The 19,843-nt window shown below is 31.3% G+C and overlaps 2 protein-coding genes across 6 annotated transcripts in view; one reads left to right on the top strand and one right to left on the bottom strand.

Moving 5' to 3' along the window:
• LOC145292185 (ubiquitin-like modifier-activating enzyme 6) overlaps nucleotides 1–318 on the bottom strand; it is a 577,203-nt gene extending 576,885 nt beyond the window's left edge. The window contains exon 1 of one of the 4 annotated variants that reach the window (XM_080138474.1): nucleotides 264–318. The gene's annotated coding sequence lies outside the window, so the exon portion shown is untranslated. Of the gene's footprint in view, nucleotides 1–131 lie in introns of all 4 variants that reach the window. The other 3 variants (XM_080138476.1, XM_080138473.1, XM_080138475.1) reach the window with 3 other exon arrangements.
• Nucleotides 319–442: 124 nt separating this feature from the next.
• LOC145292184 (uncharacterized) overlaps nucleotides 443–19,843 on the top strand; it is a 67,697-nt gene continuing 48,296 nt past the window's right edge. Inside the window, exon 1 of one of the 2 annotated variants that reach the window (XM_080138471.1) lies at nucleotides 443–650. In XM_080138471.1, the coding sequence (XP_079994597.1) occupies nucleotides 518–650 (133 nt within the window). In that variant the 5' untranslated portion in view covers nucleotides 443–517. The remainder of the gene's footprint in view (nucleotides 651–19,843) is intronic. The other variant, XM_080138472.1, reaches the window with a different exon arrangement.

The raw sequence follows: 19,843 nt of genomic DNA, 5'->3' as shown, positions 1-19,843 counted from the left end.
TGTTAAGAATCAATATCGAATTCAAATAAAACCCGGTTTTCGGGTTACGACTTACAAAATATCTCATTCGCAATAAAAAATAAATAAAATAATAATTAAATGTCTATCCCCCCCACTATAAAAATACATACTTGCTATTTGAAGTGTACTACCAGCTGAATTATAATCGTCTACATGCGTATATATGTACACATGAGTGGAAATAAATAAATATTATACGTAGTAGCCGAATAATATAGATAGCGAGTTATATATATATCTACCTCGTTGACTTCCGTGCTTTAGCCGGTCACATACAGGGTGTGAGATACGCACACATAGAAACAGTGAGATACACACACGCGAGAGAAGCGAAGACTTGATTGGTTAATTCTGGCGTATTGCATCCGTCTTGGCTTGAAACAGACCAATAAGAATCGTTGGTGGATATGCGTACAATTGTTACCTCCTACTCCTACTGCTGCTCCTCCCCCTCCCTCTTGTCTCTATGTAACTAGCATCGAGTACCTGCCATTCTATGGCTGCACTGGCGCAGGCGACGATGGAGGATTTTCAACCGGCAGCAGCGACTAAAGCTGCTTTACTTCTTGTTATCGGAGAACCCGTATCTGAGGACCATAAGCATTTAATTCCTGAGGAATTAGCTAAAGGTAGGAAGCAAGCATGACTATCGTTGTGAGTGGATATATATATATAAAAAAAAAAGTTCTTTTTATAACTTGATAAAAAAACAGGTCTATGACTTGGTGCATCGGCTCAATTCCATATTAAAAGAAAAAAAAATTTTTTTTTTAAAACAATCGGATTCGACCAGTTTGCTTTTCTGAATTTCTGCTGTAGAGTTTTAACATTTTGTGAAGTCTCTTTTTTTTTTCTTTTTTTTTTGTACAGATTTATGTCGATCGTCGATATGAAAAAAAAATTTTGAAAAAAAAAAAAAAAAAAAAAAAAAACTTAAAAAATGAAATCAAAGTTTAAAATTGTGCATTTTTTTAATTGCAAAACAATCCCATTTCTCTACTCGCGTTTATTCTTGGATCGTTTTTGTTTTTGCTACCCCCCACCTCTCCAAGAAAAGAACTTTGAGATTTTTTATTATTCAAATAAAAAAATAAAAATGAAATTTAACTCTATCGCATGTTTTCTCCCCTTTAACTTTTATTTTAGTCGAAAAATATTTTCATGGAATTTCTAAACTAATGAGAAAAGTATTTTCTCATTTTTTTTTTTTTTTTTTTTTTTTTCAATTTATTAAACTAAAGAATAAAAAATGCAGAAATCGGTAATAATTCGGTTTCCTTGACCATCATTTATTTATTTTGTCTAGGTGCAAAACACTTAATATTTTGTCCTCAGTCAGGGAAGGAAAAAAAATAAACTGAGACAAATTTGTTTCACTCTAGAATGCCCCTTTGGGAGCAGCTAGTCTCTCATCACATTAAAAACAGATTTGTGTCTAACTCTGCAATGATAGGGAGACGATTAAATAGGAACAATAAAATTAGGAAAACTTATTTTCCGATATTTTACTTTCTCATCCCTCACATCGCCTAGGGGCGATCGTTCACGATGATCCTCCGTACTGATTAATAAGTCTCCGACTAAAACTTTTTGGCATTTATTCGATTACATTGATTTTTTTTTTTTTTTTTCTTATAAATTTTTCTCAAACTAAAATTCTCAAATTTTAATATTTTAGTGCCAAGAAGTTTCACCTTATTCTGATAATTTTTGCGACTATTACAATTGTTTTCTGCTACTGCGTGTGTGCGAAAAAATAAAAAGGATGAAATCGCCGTCTTTTATGCGCGCGACTCTGTCTAGCAGTTTGCCTAAATTACCCAAGGCCGGATTCTAATTTTCCTCTCTACATTTATTTTTGGTTAATTAAAACAACTTTTTGCCCCATTCTATTAAACATAATTCAAGAAATTAAAAATTCCTAATTTCTGCAGAATACGGACCGGACCGTGCCGAAATAACGTTATTCACCCATTCTTAACATGGAGATTTTTTTTTTTTTTTTTTTTTTTTTTACTTTTACTTTTACTTGACATTTTAATAAACGAAAGATACTATAAAGATTGAATTTAATTTGAAAATGATATCTAAAAAAAAAAAAAAAAAAAGCAGGGTCCGTATTCTGCGTCAGTCCTTTTTTTGTTGACAAGTGAAGTTTATTTACATTCCCTCCCTCCCTCGACTTCTGCAAAAGGGGCATTCTGGCTGGATGTAAAATTTGCCATGATCGGCATACCCCGGTGGGAAACATCCGGCAATAAACCTTCATACCATGACCCGCTCCTCTCTTATACTGAACTATAAAGTTAAGTAGGAGATAGACGCACTATTTTTTTTTCTCTCATAACAGAAATAATTATGGACTATCTTAAGTTAAAAAAGAAAAACTTCACCCAGAATTTTTTTTATTTATTTTTTTATCGCAATTCGATTCTGTTCATTTTTTATACTTAAACTTTTACCACACCCTTCATGAATGTCAGTAACTTCAATTTTAAGAATAAAGCTTCTAGTTATTTCGGATTTTTATTGAAGTGTATTTCATTTATTGAAAGAAATTAACATAATTTATGGTTAGACCACTTCAATTTTCATTTTGTCCGTTTCTTAGGTGTTCACTGTTCAGGCGCTAAAAAAAAAAAAAACCTTCGTCCTTATCAATTTCAGATGCGCCATACTTTTCTTCGCCGGCTTCAGACGAAAGAAAAAAAATAATCACTTTTTTAATTTTTTTTTTTTTAACTTTATTGGTTTAACAAAACTATTAACATCAATTCAATAATGAAACCCTTTCCTTGTCTTGAATTGTCTCTCCCTTCTAGAGTCAGAGGGAGAAGTATTAAAGCTAGTCGTGTCCCTTTTTATTAACCTTCCCACGAGGAAGATTAAGTGAGACACAAACAAGCCCCCCACCCCCAAACACACACACTCCAATCCCGTTTTTTCCAAAAAAGGGCTAATCTGAATTGAAAAGACATTTTTCTTCTTAGTTCCTCAGTCTATTTCTCTTTTCGGATCAAATCGTATCTGTTCTGGACTTAGCAAACGAATTCCTTTCTGATTGGGGTAATTTTTTTTTCCTTGCCTTAATTACACCCCCCCCCTCCTCGTTTTATATAGAGTATAGATGCTTACTTCTTTCTTAAAATTAAATTATTTTTGTCGTTAAATTTGATTTCGTATATATCGATTACTTTAGTGATCGAACTAGAAATTATTGGAGTAAAACCCAACAAAACTGTTAATTTACCTTTTCAAGTTTTCATCGATTCCTTCCAAAAATAAAATTGGTTTAATTCCTAATTCGGAGTCTCCCTTTGTGGGGAGCACAATTTTTCCTCCACATTAAAAGCCGGCATTGTTTCTAACTTCATTGTCGTGGGGGGAAAAAACTTTGGTTTTAACGCGACTTTTATTTGAAATATTAAATAATTTTAATTCTCGATTCTCTTAAATATACATATATTTAAGTATTAGAAAGAAAAGGCGTCGAAATGTAATCTTAAATAAATATCGTCGAGGATTTCGCGTTAATTTTGAAAGATTTCCTCCAGACGGATGACAATGACCTCACCTCCTCCTCTCTCTCCTTTTCTTTTATTTTTCTTTTCTAAGTTTTCGTTTGGCATTTCTTGTAGAGTATACAAAACCCATTGATGACCTTTAAAAAGGTTTCCCACATAAGGTACGCATTCATATGGCTGACCTCGTTTTCAATTTTCTTCATTCATAATTTTAGCCTTTGATAAACGGCGCGGTAAATTAGAGCGCGGGCTTGTCAGACTAAAACTTTGTTAAATTCTACCTTACATAAATAATCATAAAAATCTCAAATTTTTATAATTGCTGTTAAAAAAAACGGCGCGTTTACACTATTAGGACGAAGTTTTATCGTTGATAAATGGAGTTTTCAGATTAAAAAAAAAAAAAATTTTTTTTTTTTTTTGTCAATTTTAATAAATTACAATATTAGCTTCCAAATTATGCAGTCGAAATTAGTTGAATATTACTCAATTTATTAAAATCCTAATAGTGTAGAAGCGCCAAAAATCTATAACTTCAATCCAGATTGTTTTTCATCCACATTAAAAAAAATTTTACTGCTAAATAAAAGCTATATTTATTTAATCGTGTTAGGTGAAAAATTGCGGTCATCTTGTTTAAATCGAAACGGAAAATTACCTCCGTTGAACTCTCCCGTGTCTTTCGATCGTTTTCTTCGAATTCTATTATTTTCTTTCATAAATAATTTTCTACTTCATCGATTTTCATAATTTTTGGATATGATCATCTTAAACAGACGAGGAATACATAGATACCATTGTTTTCATGTGAAATGCAGTTTTACGATTTCCGAAATTGTCCTAATAGTGTAGAAGCGCCAAAAATCTATAACTTCAATCCAGATTGTTTTTCAGATCCACATTAAAAAAAAATTTTACTGCTAAATAAAAGCTATATTTATTTTTTAATTAAATTTTATTTTTATGAGTTTTCTAAGTGTTTTTAAAATAAAAATCTATATCGGTTGTTGAGTCATCTGGCAGTTATGTCGCTGTCTGCGTGACTGTCCGTTCGCCTTCCGACTTTTCGGCCCTTCCTCCATAGACGTCGGGTGATGGGGGGGGGTTTGACGCATTCTACACATGCACAAATGCATTTCTTGTCACGGAACCATACAACTCTTCTCTTTTCCTTTTTTGATATAAAATTAACATTTCCTTCTTCACCGACTGCTATTTCTTTGTCTACGATGCAACATTGCAACATTAGCTTGCTTCTCGCTGAATATCATCCTGTTTTCGTTTTCTTCGCCATCCAAACAGCATGATAATGACCTTCACTAAGAAATTAAAATATTTTATCAAAACGTTTTCGTTAAACAAATTTGAGAATTAATGTTGGAACATTTCTGATCACTGATTTTCTGTTTAGTCTGGCCAGTTCTACTACTACTACTACTACTACTACTACTAATGTAGTGCCTTTTTACTTTGCTCCAAAATTGGGCGATATTTGATTTTAATTTAGAGGGAAAGCTTCCCGAAAAAGGTTCTTCTGATTACAAACAAATATATGCAGTATTGCAGTCCTCGTTAGGGAATTAATGCTGATACTAACTACTACTACTACTACTACTACTGCATTTTGGTCTAACATTAATTATAGGGAAATCCTGAAAAATGCCGCTCAACATTATTTGAAAACAATTTAAGACGAAACTTAATGTGCGCCACGAATTTAAGTTAAGGATTTAGTCTCACGTGACTCAAATGAAAACCGGCGTTTATTTTTACGTTTATTTTGAATATTTGCCGATTTTACAATTCGAATTTTTAACTTTAAAAATAGAATAAACGTTTGTAGTTGATCTCCTCTCTGATCAGTGCTTCTTCTGGTAATTTTTATTTTTACTTTAATCCAGAATACCTTGGGAGGGTGGTATATGAGTGCAAGTGGATAGCAAGTTGCTTCTGTTCGTCTAACTCTTGCTCTTACTTACCTTTCGTCGAGGACAGTTAGGTGAAAGTCTGTTAATGTGATGAATTCATCTCCATAAAGAAAGAATGGGGGGGGGGGCACTCTGGATTGGGACAGAAATAAAAATGTTCGCAATCTAGATTTCTCCTTCACTGTCCGAGGACAAAAGATGAACATATACTACTTTAATGATCATTCTGTTTTGAAAAGTAAAAATAAAGTACCCCCCCCACACACACACATATATATATATGGGTGTGGGGTACTTTATTTTTACTTTTATATATATATTTTTTTATTTTATTTATATTATTTTTATATATATATATATATATATATATATAAAATTTGTTTTTCTTTTGTGGGTATTGATATTCATATTTAAAAACCCTCTTTTCTATTTATTTAAAAAGAGAATACAATTTTCTTATATATGGGTTCTGAAATTGCATTCACTAGCAAAAGATCAAGCGAATTTGCATATTCTTTTAAACCTTCATTTTAATTAGCTTTTTCGGTTTTTTTAATAGGATAATCATCATTAATTCTATTCATGCAGATATTCTATATAGTTTATACTTGCATAATATTTGCGTTAAGTTTATAGTAAACACAAAATTGTTTCCATATATGTTTACGTATACATATATATTTTTGTTTAATCTCTCTCTCTCTCTCTCTCTCATATATATATATATATATATATATATATATATATATATATATATATATATATATATATATATATATATATATATGTGAACGTATGTGTGTGTGTCTCTGTACATTTTCCTATGCAATACCTTTGTCAATTTTCGAGTCTACAGACTCGAAATTTGATATACAGGGTACTTGATCCGTTTTCGGCCAGAAATTTGGCTGCTAAGGGGTCAAAGTTCAACGATTTGACAATTTTGGGTCTAAACCCTTGAGATTATGGATCTAGGTTAATAACTTGCTTTGAGCCCAAAACAAATGTTAAGGGATCATAATAAAAGGGGTCAAAGTTTAAAAAAAATGACCCTTGCGGTTTCTACCAAATTACTCAAAAAAAAATTTCTTGTCTAAATATTTGAAATTTTACATAAAGGGTATTCAGAGATAGGGCAAGCTTTTTAATCGGTTTAAGTCGAAAATTTTTTAGTTACCAATATATGTATGTATGTTTGTACGTCTTCCTAAAACTTTCGACAGAGGCGACGGACCTTTACAAGATCAGTATCGTTTTGAAGTTCGACCTTTCAGGCGACAAATATCGAAAAATTGTCTAAAAACATGTATATCTTCACCTTCAACTAGGCAGTTTTCTACGGGGGGGGGGTCGCGTTTTCGCCGATATTTTTGAAAGTCATCCTCTCCTTTCAATTGTCTAGCCTTAGTTAAAATATAAATCACTCCCGGTTTGGTGGTGGTCGTAACACCAAAGACGTCAGTTTTTCCCCCGTTTTCCCTCCTTCACGGTACGGGTTCGAGCCTGCCTTCCTACTACCACTTTTTTTTTTTTTTTTGCTCAACGCACATCCAAACACCCGGGCACACCGGGCTGAAATGCTAGTGTGTGTGTGTATATATATATTTGTAAGATCGGAAAATATTCAGAACAGACGTAAAAATGAAACCTTGGTTTTAATGTTTTTAAATATTCCAAGCAGATGAATTTTCAGTTTAAACTGGTTGCCATTGATTGGTTAATTTTTGTCGTGTGTGATAAATAGTTGATTGTGGTTGTTAACACATACAATGGTGCTGGTGCTGCCTGTTTGTATTTTTAATGCGTTTTAATGTCATTTTTATGCAAGTTTACTTATTAATCTGATGGCGCACTCTCCTAGTTTTGGTAATTGTGCATAAAACCTGACCTTAACTTTCAAACAAGCCGGCAGGTGGCGCCCACCTCTGTCAGTAGAGGTATGGAAGCACAAAATGGAAAGAATACTTCTGCTATTCAAAACTGCTTACTTATATATTTGGGCAAAATATTAAGATTTTTTTTCTTTTTTTTTTTTTTTAAATTTTTTTTAATAGTTATTTATTTTTAATATAGTTTATTTAAATATACTTTAAACCTGTGCAATCTATTTCGATCGTCGCCGATTTAAAAAATGTTTCGACAATACCATCTACTGGATTCGTACTTATATTGTTTTAATTTAATATTTTTAACATTTTAATATTTTCACATTTTAAAGCTGTTAAATGTTGCACATTCACCTTTTTGAAACTGCTAAAATCTAAATGTGGCAGGCATAGCCTTTTTTTTTTTTTTTTTTTTTTTTCATGTTTTTGTAAATAAATATATTTTTAAATATCTAAATAGTTTGACTAACATTAATTAAAGTTAGAAGATATGCGATTAAAAAAACTGATAAAAACTTTACGTATTTTTATATTTTTATAAGGGGGGGGGAATATAAACAAAAGATATTTGGAAATTGTATCCATTTTGTTCTTCCATACCTCAATTGACAGATGCGGGCGTCACCTACCGGCGTGTTTTTTTTTTTTTTTTTTTTTTTTTTTTTTTTTTTTTTTTACGCTCATATGTAATGTAAAGTTTTCGGCACCGTCTTCCCCTGTGCCCTACCCCCATAATTAAACTATAAATGAGAGCAAAAAGGTTAGATTTAGAATCCCCCACTGCCCACCACCACCACCGTCTTAAAAAAAGGCTGGAAATAATGTTCCTTTTTTTTTTTTTCTAGGATGCTTCATTTTCATTAAAAAAAAAACAAAAATAAATTCCTTGATTTTTATTTTTTTTATTTATTTCTTTTTTTTTTTATTACTGAAAACCTTAACTTTAATAAAGGCATTTTTTTTAACAAAATAATACATTTCTATTAAGATTCCAAAAAAAAAAAGATGTTTAACATATTCCATGATCATTATTTTATAAATACTGAATTTCATTAAATTTGATTGATTTCCTGATTTTTGGTGATGTGATTTTTTTTTTTTTTTTTTTTTTTTTTTTTTTTTTTTTAAGTAAAAGGAGGGGTTCATTCATTTTGAGCATTGGCATTCATTTTGCACGTACCTAGTGATATACTTAAACTTTCCAAATTTTACTGAAAATAAACTCAGTATTTTTATCTTATTTTTATTTATTTTTTCAGAAAATCGATTCCCCCCCCCTTCGATAGAGTATCACATTGCACATGTGTATTACTTCGGCTGATTTTTTTTTTTTTTTTTTTTTTCAACATCACATCCCCTTGAAGTATGGTAACTGATAGGCGCTACATTACAAGCAGTCGTTATTTCATTTAAAGACTAAATTGCTCAAAATCATAAGATTGTCGTCTGCGTGTTTATCGATATCACGTGACTGATTTCAATCAATGAAATGATACGAAGACAAGCATCAAAGTGGACTAAAAGCGATCATGTGTCCATTATTTTCAAACGAAATTCAATAAAATTAGTTTTTGTAACCCGGCCGTACAGTAGGTGTGTCAGAATTTTGAGGGTATTTTTGACACCTCTCACACAAAACTTATTCTACTTTTAATATAATAAAATTCAGCGTTTTATCTTTCTGAAAAAAATCACAATTTCTTCAAAAACATTGGATTTTAATAGATTAATTTGATTTTTCTGTTTTGTCTGTGTTTACTATCTTGAGAATAAAATTGATTAATTTTGAAGCGTACTTCGAATTCCAAAATTAAATTTTAATGTATTTTAAAGTCCTTTTTATTATTTTTTTCTTCACAAAAAAAAAAAAAAAAAAAATTAAACAATACTCCATCTGAACACATGCATGAAAATCAGATGCAGTCATGTTTTGAACGGACTGCCCGACTGCACTATTGTTTTTATTAAAATCTGCATTTTTTTTTTTTTTTATTACTGAAATATTCATAATAATGGTTTTATACAGCGTTTTGAAATCGTGGTATTTTGGTGGTATTCCCGAAAGTTAATTTTATGAACCCATATCTGTTTATGCTGTCACCGATTTACTCCTGGTGAGCTCAAATGAATGAATATTACAGATTGTTTTTCCATAACCTGATCGATATCATACTGAATCAGATTATATAAATATAGTTTTAAACAGAATATAATATTGTTTCATGTGATAAATTACTAGTTACCCCCCCCCCCTCTCAAATAGACCGTAAGTTTTGTTTACTGGTTGTTTCCATGATTACATCGAGGGGGATCCAGGATTCAGAAAATTAATCTGAAATTGGAAAATATATTTCTTTCCCCCCCCCCCAATATTTTAAAAATCCATGAATTGTACATATCGTTATTGTTTGATATTAAAGCAGTGCTCACTGCTCATCACAGTAGCACTTTTTTGTTTGATTAAAAAAAAAAAACATTAAAAACAACTTTGTTTCAAGACATTTGTTTATTCCTGTATTGTTTTTATTTTTTAAACATCCCCATCACACCTTCATATAGCAAAATATTATCCCATTGAGATAATTGCCTTAAAAATAGGTTGATGCTTGTAACTGAATGAACGCTTAACTATTATGTCATAATCCAATGCCTATCCTCTTCTAACCGGATGTTGAATTCTAAGTTTTAAAATTCCCCAATTTTATCTGACAACAGCTAATCTTTCTTTCTTTTGTCTGAAAATAAGTTGATAGTTTCTGGATTATGAAATGAACAGACATGATCTCTTACTAGGATGTTCATTTCATGTTTACTATTTATTTATAACTCTAATCACCATGAGATCAGTTTCATTGTTCTCCTGTAGATCAACTTGAATCCCGCTTTAACATTAGCTGTGTAGCTGATTTATTATACTTTTCCTTGATAGCAAATCTTTATTTTTTTTTATTTTATTTATTTATTTTATTTATTTATTTTTTTTTTTTTTAAGCATAAAAATAAAAGAATGTTATCAGATTGTCATTCCCAAAGTCAGATGAACTTGAAGGCAATGTACAGAAGTAAACTCTGGTAAATCTTGCAGGGAATCTCCAGTGCTTGATCCCTCGAAGCTTTAGTTCATCCGATTTTTAGCAAGAAAATGAATAAAAACGTCAGAACATTAAAATCTTGCATCAAAGTATTCTGTCTGCAGAATTTGAGATCTCCAGAATTAGGGAAGGAAGTAATGCATAAAATATGTAAAACACCAGTTCCTCCAAACTTTGGTTTCAAAAATTTTTGATGTTAAAAAATTAGTTTGTAAAATACCACTTATGGATGGTTGGGGTTCTTGGTTCTAATCCAAGCAAGATCTGGTTACTTTTTTTACGCTTGAATGAAATTGGAAAACACAAATGTAATGAAGCTAGAATATCATTTCCTCAAAGCATTTAAGATATTTACAATATTGATGTTTTTATCTTTTAACTGAAAGGGGCATAATTTTTTTTTTTTTTTTTTTTTACTTGGAGATCACTGCTTATCAAAGCCTGAAAGCCATTAGAGGATAAGGATTAATGAATGTTAGGTGGTAGTATAATACTTGTTAATGATGTAACTTTGGAATTTATTTATGAGGACAATTTAACAGGAACTTATATTAGATTCAAAGGCTACAATGTTGTATTCAGCTGGGAAGCATGCCAGCAAAAGTGTTCCAAGGGTGGGCAGTTCTGGGAGAGAAGCTTTGTTCATGGAATCTGCATCTACATTAGGCACAGATAGTGGGAAAAATCATGTAGTGGTTTTAGCTAGTCGAGTTTTTTTTTTGTGAAAGTTTGGCAAGCGTGGACCATAGATTGAAGTTCAGGTGAGCACTTACTATGAAAATAGTGATCGAGCAGAGACAAGGTGGTGACCTCTCTTCTGTGGGTAAGGAGGTTACAGGGAAGAAAAAAGAGCATGATGTAGTAGGTTTTGAAGCCGGCCTTGAACTCTATCAAGGCAGGATCGGGCGTATTGAGCAGCTCCTTCCCAGATGTGGCAACAATACTCCATTGTAGGGTGCATCTGACTCTTATACAGATAGAGGATCACATCGGGAATGAAATACTTACTAGAGCAGTAGTGATCCAAGCATCTTTCCAGCGATCTTGGCAACCGATTTGATGTATGCGTTCCATTTCAGATAAGGAGTGAAGGTTAGTTCCAGAAGCTTTTCAAGACTCTGAACTTCCCCAAGATTAGATCCATTCATTTCAATTGGAGCGTGGTGGGGATCAGTGATTATGAGAGAAGCTTGGTTTTCAATGCATTAAAATTAACCAATCAACTTTTTCCCCCATTGCACCACATTCTCAAGATCAGAAGAGAGAGAATCAGAAAGATCTTCGTTGCTGGTCTTTTTAAGTGTTGCCATAGATTGTCATTTTTGTCTCCAGAAATGTCTACAAATGACCTAAGGTAATTTGGGAGATCATTGAAGATCAGGAACAGGGTTAGAACCCTGAGGGACACCAGCGTTAATACAGTGAGTTTCTGATTTCTGCCCATCAACCGCTACTCTTATAAGCCTCAGAGAGAAAGGATTTTATAACTGAGGCCATTACCAACTATTCCATAGCTGGCAATCTTCTGAAGTAGGTCTTTATGCTACACTATATCAAAAGCTTTTATCTATTGCTATAGAGACAAAACCTCCATCGAGCAATTCGCTAATCCTGTGTGATATAAAAGTTAGTCCATCATCTGTAGATTTCGCAGAACAAAAACCATACCGGATGTCACTGAGCAGGTTATTTTTGCTGAGGTGGTTGACTACTTCTGTTTATCAGAGATTCCAGCAACGTACTCATAATGCACAGGAGATTGATTGGTCTGTACTGAGAGGCAGATGATCAATTGTCGGAATTTTTAAATAGAGCAAACTGAAGTTTTCTAAGGTGTTTGGAAGCATTTCACTTTAAGACAACGTTTAAACAGCTTTGTAAGTATGGGAGCTACTTCTGGTTGAAGCTTTTTGAGCACTATGACTGGAATGCCATTGGGGGCCAGTTGCTTTACTAGAATCAAGATTTTTGATAAGCTTGGCAACATTACGTACAGAAATTTTTATGTCACTTAGTATGTTTTCAGTCATAGGAGGGAATATGAAGGGTAGGCGACCCTGATCACAAATGGTAGAATTTGCTGCAAAGTTCTTAGCAAAGAGTTTTGCTTTGTCAGATACTGACAAGATTACCTCAGGTCCATTGATGATGGTAGGGATAGACGACACTTCTGTTCAGGATGCTGTTTGTTATTCGCCGAAACTGGTGGGAGCCAAGCTGCTGCTCTGCTACTTTAAACTTTATGTACTGAGCATACAAATCTCTTGCATTTTCTTATTACTTTTTTATAATGGCTGCTGGCAGTCCTTAAGCTGGCTTTGGTTTCATGACATTTCTTATGCTAGAAACGATGGGAATAGTGTTTTTTTTTTTTTTGTGCAATGGCGGCGGCGCATTCTGGAGTGAACCACGGCTGGTTGATGGGCTTTAGCTGGAATTTTTTTGAGGGTATGAAGCGGTTATACCATTCAGGCAGATCTGATACTATATATATATATATATATATATATATATATATATATATATATATTTATTTATTGAACATGAAGTGCAGAGGTATATCTAAAATGAATGTTCAGAAATCATTCCAGTCAGCCATAGAGTATCTATACACAGTACGATGGAGAGGTATATCAGGACTTATTACATTTTTTTATTTTTCAATAGTAAACAATTTTTTTTTTTTTTTTTTTTTTTTTTTTTTTTTCCCCTAAATTGTCTTTGATAAAGTCACTAATATCGAGTTTAGTCATTTTGAGGGACACTTCTTTTTGATATTCATTATCTTCATTGGTTATGTAAAGTCTGTCTTTACCGGGTAGCTACAACTTGATTGTGCAATATCTTAAAGCATTTATGACTAAATTTTTGTTCTTTTCTTATAAAGTTTACAAATATACTGTTTATCTTGTATATAAAATGAAGTCAATAAAGATTAACTTGTCATCAATAGATTTCATCCTATAAAATCAGAATTTTATTCTGAATAGCCATTATATTTCGTTGACTATTGTTAAAAAAATAAAATGGAATTTAATTCCTTTCAGAAAATGATCTATTAGATAGAATTTAATTTTATACATCCACTTTCTTTTTATGAAAGGGATGTATCTCTGTATTTGTCCAATAGACTTGATTCCTTTTTGTTTCTGAAATAAATGTACATAACTCTCTTCCTCCATTACACATTTCTTTCCCTTCCATTGGATCAAAGAAATAAAATTTAGGAAAACAAAAAATAGTTTCAAAATAAGACGCTAAACAAATTGCAAGTAAATGCAGTACTGTTAACGACAGAAATAGTTTCTGCAGTAATATATGTTGGCATTCCAAAGGATATTCATAAAGCTGTAAGAAATGTTTAGCTTAAGTCAACTTATTGACAACACTGAAGATTTTCATAAATGACTTAAGATTTGTTAAATGTTTGAATTTTTATTTTTATATTTTAGTTAATTTTGATGGGATTTTTGAACATTTGTTTTAAGTTTGCCTTTATTTTATTTTTGATTTCAATGTTTGACGAAAAATGTTGTGGTCTTGGTTAGGGTCACAATATTAAGATGAAAGAGTCCTGGTGTTCGCTGGGCAGTTAAACTACCTGTGTACTTTTCACTTGAGACATGCCAGATGGGTCCATATTATGAATATAGGTGTGTCAACTACCCCCAGAACAAAAAGTAAATAAATTCAATATATATATATATATATTTGTAGTCCTACGTGTGACATGGACATGTGACATAACAAATTAAATTGGAACCATGTTCTAATGTTCTGGAAATTGAAATTCTTACCTTGGACAATATCTAAGAATAATATAATTAACAATTCTAATTATTACTGACAGAATGAGAACAATCTACCTCCATTAATTAACGGATTCAGTTAAAAATTTTCTAAAGGTTGCTAGAGTTAAATATAAGGATTTCCAATTTAGAAAAGAAGCAACTGAAGGTAGAATTACATCATCTGAAATGTTTGGAAAATAACAATCAAGAAAGAAACTAATACAAACATGTTATATATTAAATGGTAGTTCAATCTTTTTTTCTCTGAAGCTTTAAAAAACGCATGTTAGTTAACTCAATCCTAGAACTTAAGTATATTTATGTTGTGAAGGGGATGTCAATTATCCTAATTAGATGTAATCTATAATTAACTGAACAAATCGCCTCTCTTAGTTATCAACTTATTTCTCTCCTCCACTCTGTTCAGCTGCTATAATAATGTCTGAACAGAAAAGAAAAATGAAAATGCAGTCATGTTATTCACGTGTGTCTATGCACAACAAACAAATAACAAAATAACTTCTATTTGATAATGTAAAAAAAAACTTCTATTAGTTATGCAAGAAGAATGTCTTAAAAGATGTCAATTTATGTAATTTTTTTTTTTTATTTTTTTTTTTTAAATGAAATCGTAGTAAAATATAAGGTGTGACCTGTTGGTCATGTGTTTGTTGGGTATCAAAACAAATATGGTACATCTCATCATATACTACAGCAACTACCAAATAAGATCACTTGTAATTTAAAAAAAATTGAATTGATTTTTGTTTTAGATGTTCAGATATCAAAAAAAAAAAAAAAAAAAAATCAATGCAATTTCATTTATTAAACTTGAATTATTAAACTTTTTAACACCAATGTTAAGCATTACCTTAGAACTTGTTTATAAACACTTCTTAGATTTCTTTCTGTTAAGAATTGTATTCGATGAACCATTGTTTAAAAAATGCCAGACTTTGTGCTTTAGTTATTGCCATTGTAACGCAAACAAAATGTATAACAACTTAAAAAATCAGTTGAATATTCAGAGAAATTGGACATTATTTTGTATGATATTCAAGTTATCTTGTATGATTTTTAAAGTTAGAACCAGATAGCAATAAAGCTGATGAATTAAATTTTGCTTTTGACTAGCCAATTTTCATGTGTTATTGTTGTACCATGTTATTTGCAATATAATTATGTACTTGACTACAATTTAATATAAAAAAAAATGTATTTTGGTCTGGATGATTAATATGAAACCTTTTTAAAATAACTTAAAGGAAAAAAATTAAATCTTTTTTTTTTTTTTTTTTTTATAAGCTTAAAAATTTGTAAGTCACTAATCTGGACTTTTACTATCGACATTTTCCCCTACTCTGAGCCACTAAACTGAATGTATTTTTTTTCGTTATGTCATTTTGTTTATGTTGTAACATTCTATTTCACAAAATGAACATCTTCGTTTGTGCTAATTACGAAAACTAACATTCCTTTCTATTAAAACATTTTAACATAATTTTATCTGTAAATATTTATTTCGCTATAACATTATTCTTTCTGACATTCTATTTTTATAAATATTAATAACTATCATAATTGTAGACAGCACACATTTTCCAAATTGCTCGGTCAATATCTAACAATTTCACCATTGTGTTGCTTACCTATAAACAGTTATTGTCCTGGTAGGGAATACTTTTGGGAAAATGTTTCCAGCATTTTTTAAAAGATCTTTTTTTTAGATTTTATGCAAATGATATAAAGTGTACACATTGACCAAAAACCATTTACTGAACAAATCTTTTTTTTTTTTTTTTTTCTCTCTCTAAAGGATTAAGTTGTGATTTCAAAGTTAAAAAGAAAAAAATTCAAAACTTGCTTTAAGATATTGTGATCTTTCATCTGAAAAAAAGACGGATCTAAATGCAATTTGTATATAAAATGTGTTTACAATATCATTCCTCCCCGCCCCCCCAACAAAGGAGGGATTGGATCTAGTAATTCACTCCTGTTTGTTTGCATTTTTCTCAAGGATTAGGATTTTTAAAAGAATTTTGCAGAAACATTAGTCACGGTGAAAATAAATTATCAAATTTTCCAGGATAACTCTGATAGAAGGCATTATAGGGGTAAAATTGTCCTCAAATTCTTCACTCGTGGTGGGGGACCTTGCATGCTCAGTTTGTTTTTCTTGAAGTTGTATAAAACTGTTGACCATTCAATTACTAAGGTGAGTTATCATTTTGTATAGATCTTTTAGAATTGTCGACCAACAGCATGTTGCATACGTAATTTTCGCTTCCTCAAGCTAATGGTTTTTACGGTCACTCCTTATTCCGGGTCAGATAGCATTAAACAGAACCGAGTGTCGACCATCCTTATGACAGGATGCTAGTTCAACACTATTAGACATGTATGGATAAAGTGTTTTGCTTACAGCACTTGGTATTCCAAAGTGATCACCCATCTAAGTACTGACCAGGTTGAATGTTGCTTAACTTGAGATGATTTTTGTGCATGTCATTGTACACAATCTCACATCACACTGATAAAACAAAGCGTTTTTATGTGCGTAGAATATCTGAATCAATATTTCCTTCAGCACAATGCACTTTTACATCTACAATACTATCTCATTGATTACTGTACACGCAATAACCCTTATCCCTGAGTGGCCTCCGGGCCTTGATAAGTGGTGAACCCTATGTAAAAAAAACAAAAAAAACACTGCTCTTTTCATTGGCTAATGAGTAGCAAGTGATGAAGATGATTGTGATGCTGACTTCCAACCGTGTCATCATTTTTAACTTGCTGGTTTGTTTGTATACTTATGACAGTCTCCTAATCTGTATAAAATTCAGTTGGTATGATTTACTCTGGAGTTGATTGCTGCCTGCATCGAATGCAGGTCATTCTTTAATAAGAATTATTTTTCCTGCAATCATCTACCATTATTTGTTTCTTTTTATAAATGGCAATTTTGTGTTAAGGCATGCTAGTTGTTCCTTCGTATACTGCAGGTATATATATATATATACACACACACACAGTTTTTTTTTATTTTTTTATTAAGCTGTTGAGTGCTCCGTACTATACTTTCCAAAAAGCTTGCCGCTGTCATAGATTCTTTTATCCTTTCTTGTTTATCAATTCCAAAACTCTTGAAATCGTCATTGAGGCAATTTTTGAAACCGCTTATATAGTTTGTTCTTTGCATTTCTTTCCCCACAAATCACCTGCTTTGGCAGTCTACGCACATTTATGCTGGGTTGAATTCATTCTTTCAATCATAATGTAGATTTTTCTTGAAACTAATCTCAAATGTGTATCTATGCCATAAAAACTCTGATCCTTGATGTCAAAGATTGGAAGAATGACTTTGCCTGGTCTGGTAGACAAATCTTGCAATCACTGTCTAAGGATTTATTTTCATTGGAATCAAAGCAAAACTATTTACTTTAAACAGAATTGTACAGCTTTATTTTGAGCTAGCTGTATTTACCAGCCATTGTTTGGCTGGAGATCTTGGAGAAAAATAATTCAAAATATAGTCATGTTTGATATTTTTTAACTGGATTTTTAAAAAAGCAAATTTTTTTAAAATAAATATTAGATTAACTGTAAAACATTAAATTTAAACATGTTTTTATCAAAACTTGTGTATAGGAAGTTTTATCTAATAGTTTTAATATCGAATGAGTCGTTAAGGTTGATTATATTGATTCCCCTCCCCCACAAGAGCAGGGTCAGACTCTCTTGTGAGCCCCTCAATGATATTGAAATGTGAAAAGAATTACATAATTCACATGAATAATTTCATTTGATTTATATCGTATTTATAAATATTGTTTACACAAAGTATTAATAGAAAGAAAATATTGCAAAATGTAATGTAAACAGACTTGACAATATTCATTTTATTGTGTGGTCTAGTAGTACTCTCTGATCAATTATAAAACTATAACCATTCTTAGTGCCCCCTCCTCCTCAATTTACTGACAAACCTTTTTGCCTATAGAAAAAAAATCTGACATTTGAATACTTTTATCCAGAAACTTTTTTAATCAATATTTTTTGAATGCTTTTTTTAATATTAACATTACAAATAAAATCCATCAAACATTTAGTGTTGTTCATTTATGAAATGCCATGTTTCTAGCCATATTTTTATGCTTCAAGAATCTTTTTAGATAAGCTTATCTTTTCACTGAAGGAATAAGTGCAAGTCTTTTGCTGTCGTCGAAGAAACGGTTTGTTATTTGAGAAATCATGACATTTGGAAAGCATCCAATCGTTTTACTGTTTTACTTTTCGTTTAAAATAATTATTCACTACATTAAAGTTCGATTCTTCCTAGGTAAGAATAATGTTAATTAAAAAAAAAAAAGAAATAAAATTTATTTTTAGCAAGTTAAATAATGTAAACTTATTTTTAATTGCATATTTAAAATGTTTTCTGCAGGCAATAGAAAAATCTTTACCTTCAATAAGTTATTGACTGGAATTTGAAATTGAAAATAGAAAGATTGGCAACCTCTTTTCTGTGAAAGAATGTAAAGAGGACATCCTTCATCAGATTTCAATGCCGGTTTTGTACTGTGAGAGCAGGAAAAGGTACTTTAAGATTGAAATTAAGCAAACTGAGCCTCCTAAAAAGGATTGGGGAATCACAAGATGCTAAAAACTAACGATTAATGTCAGTTTTTTTTATTTATTTATTTTATTTTATTTATTTATTTATTTTTTTTTTTGTTAATAAATTTATTGAATCAAATTTAAGGGATTGATAAACAAATTAAACTCGCCCTTCCTTGAATGCTGTTTTTTTTTTTTTAATAACCGTTGAAATACAGGGAGTGGGGGAAGGGGTTTTGTGTTACTTAAGACCCCCCTCCACACACGCGCGCGAGCGCTCTGCCATTCCTGAGTTAATATATATCTAAGAATCTAAGATCCTTCTCACTTCAAAATGTTTTTCAACATGATTGGTTACACACAAAAAGCTAAAGAAAAAGAAATGCCTTATTAGTCGATTGTTTGATTGTGCATGTGTGGATATTTAACACATATTAAATACTTAATGTTATAGACCTTAAACTTTTATGAGACCTATATATCTTGTAAGTTGAAACGCTTGGCTACACATTTCTGCCTATTTTATAGTGAAATACATTTAAATTATGTCTTCATTAGGTTTTGTTTTCCTTCAAGATTTATCCGCAAGCTGTATGTAGCTGTTATTATAGTCAATCAGCATTTGTTTCCTAAAGATATTTTTCAGATACACTTTAATATTTTAAAATAAATGCCAAAATATTTAGTTCTGTGATTGAGTTATATTAGAAAAAAATTTTCATTTTAATTCTAATTAGCTGTAATTTGTAATTAACTGATTCACCCATCTCTTTATCTCTGTATTCTTTTTGCATTTTCTTAAACGTGTGTTGATTTAACTGCTCTAATAGTTTTTAATGTTGCTGTCAATATTTATAGAAAAGATGAGCTTTGCAGCTAATTTACATGTGTTTCTGGTGTCATGATGTAGGAACAAACAAAAAGTGCAAATGAAATGCCTTTATTCATAATTACTCTAAAATAACGCATTTAATTATATTT

Source organism: Euprymna scolopes, chromosome 13 (genome assembly GCF_053919585.1).
Source record: "Euprymna scolopes isolate OS-2025 chromosome 13, ASM5391958v1, whole genome shotgun sequence".
NCBI classification, from domain to species: domain Eukaryota; kingdom Metazoa; phylum Mollusca; class Cephalopoda; order Sepiida; family Sepiolidae; genus Euprymna; species Euprymna scolopes.
This window is presented reverse-complemented; position numbering and strand designations above follow the sequence as displayed.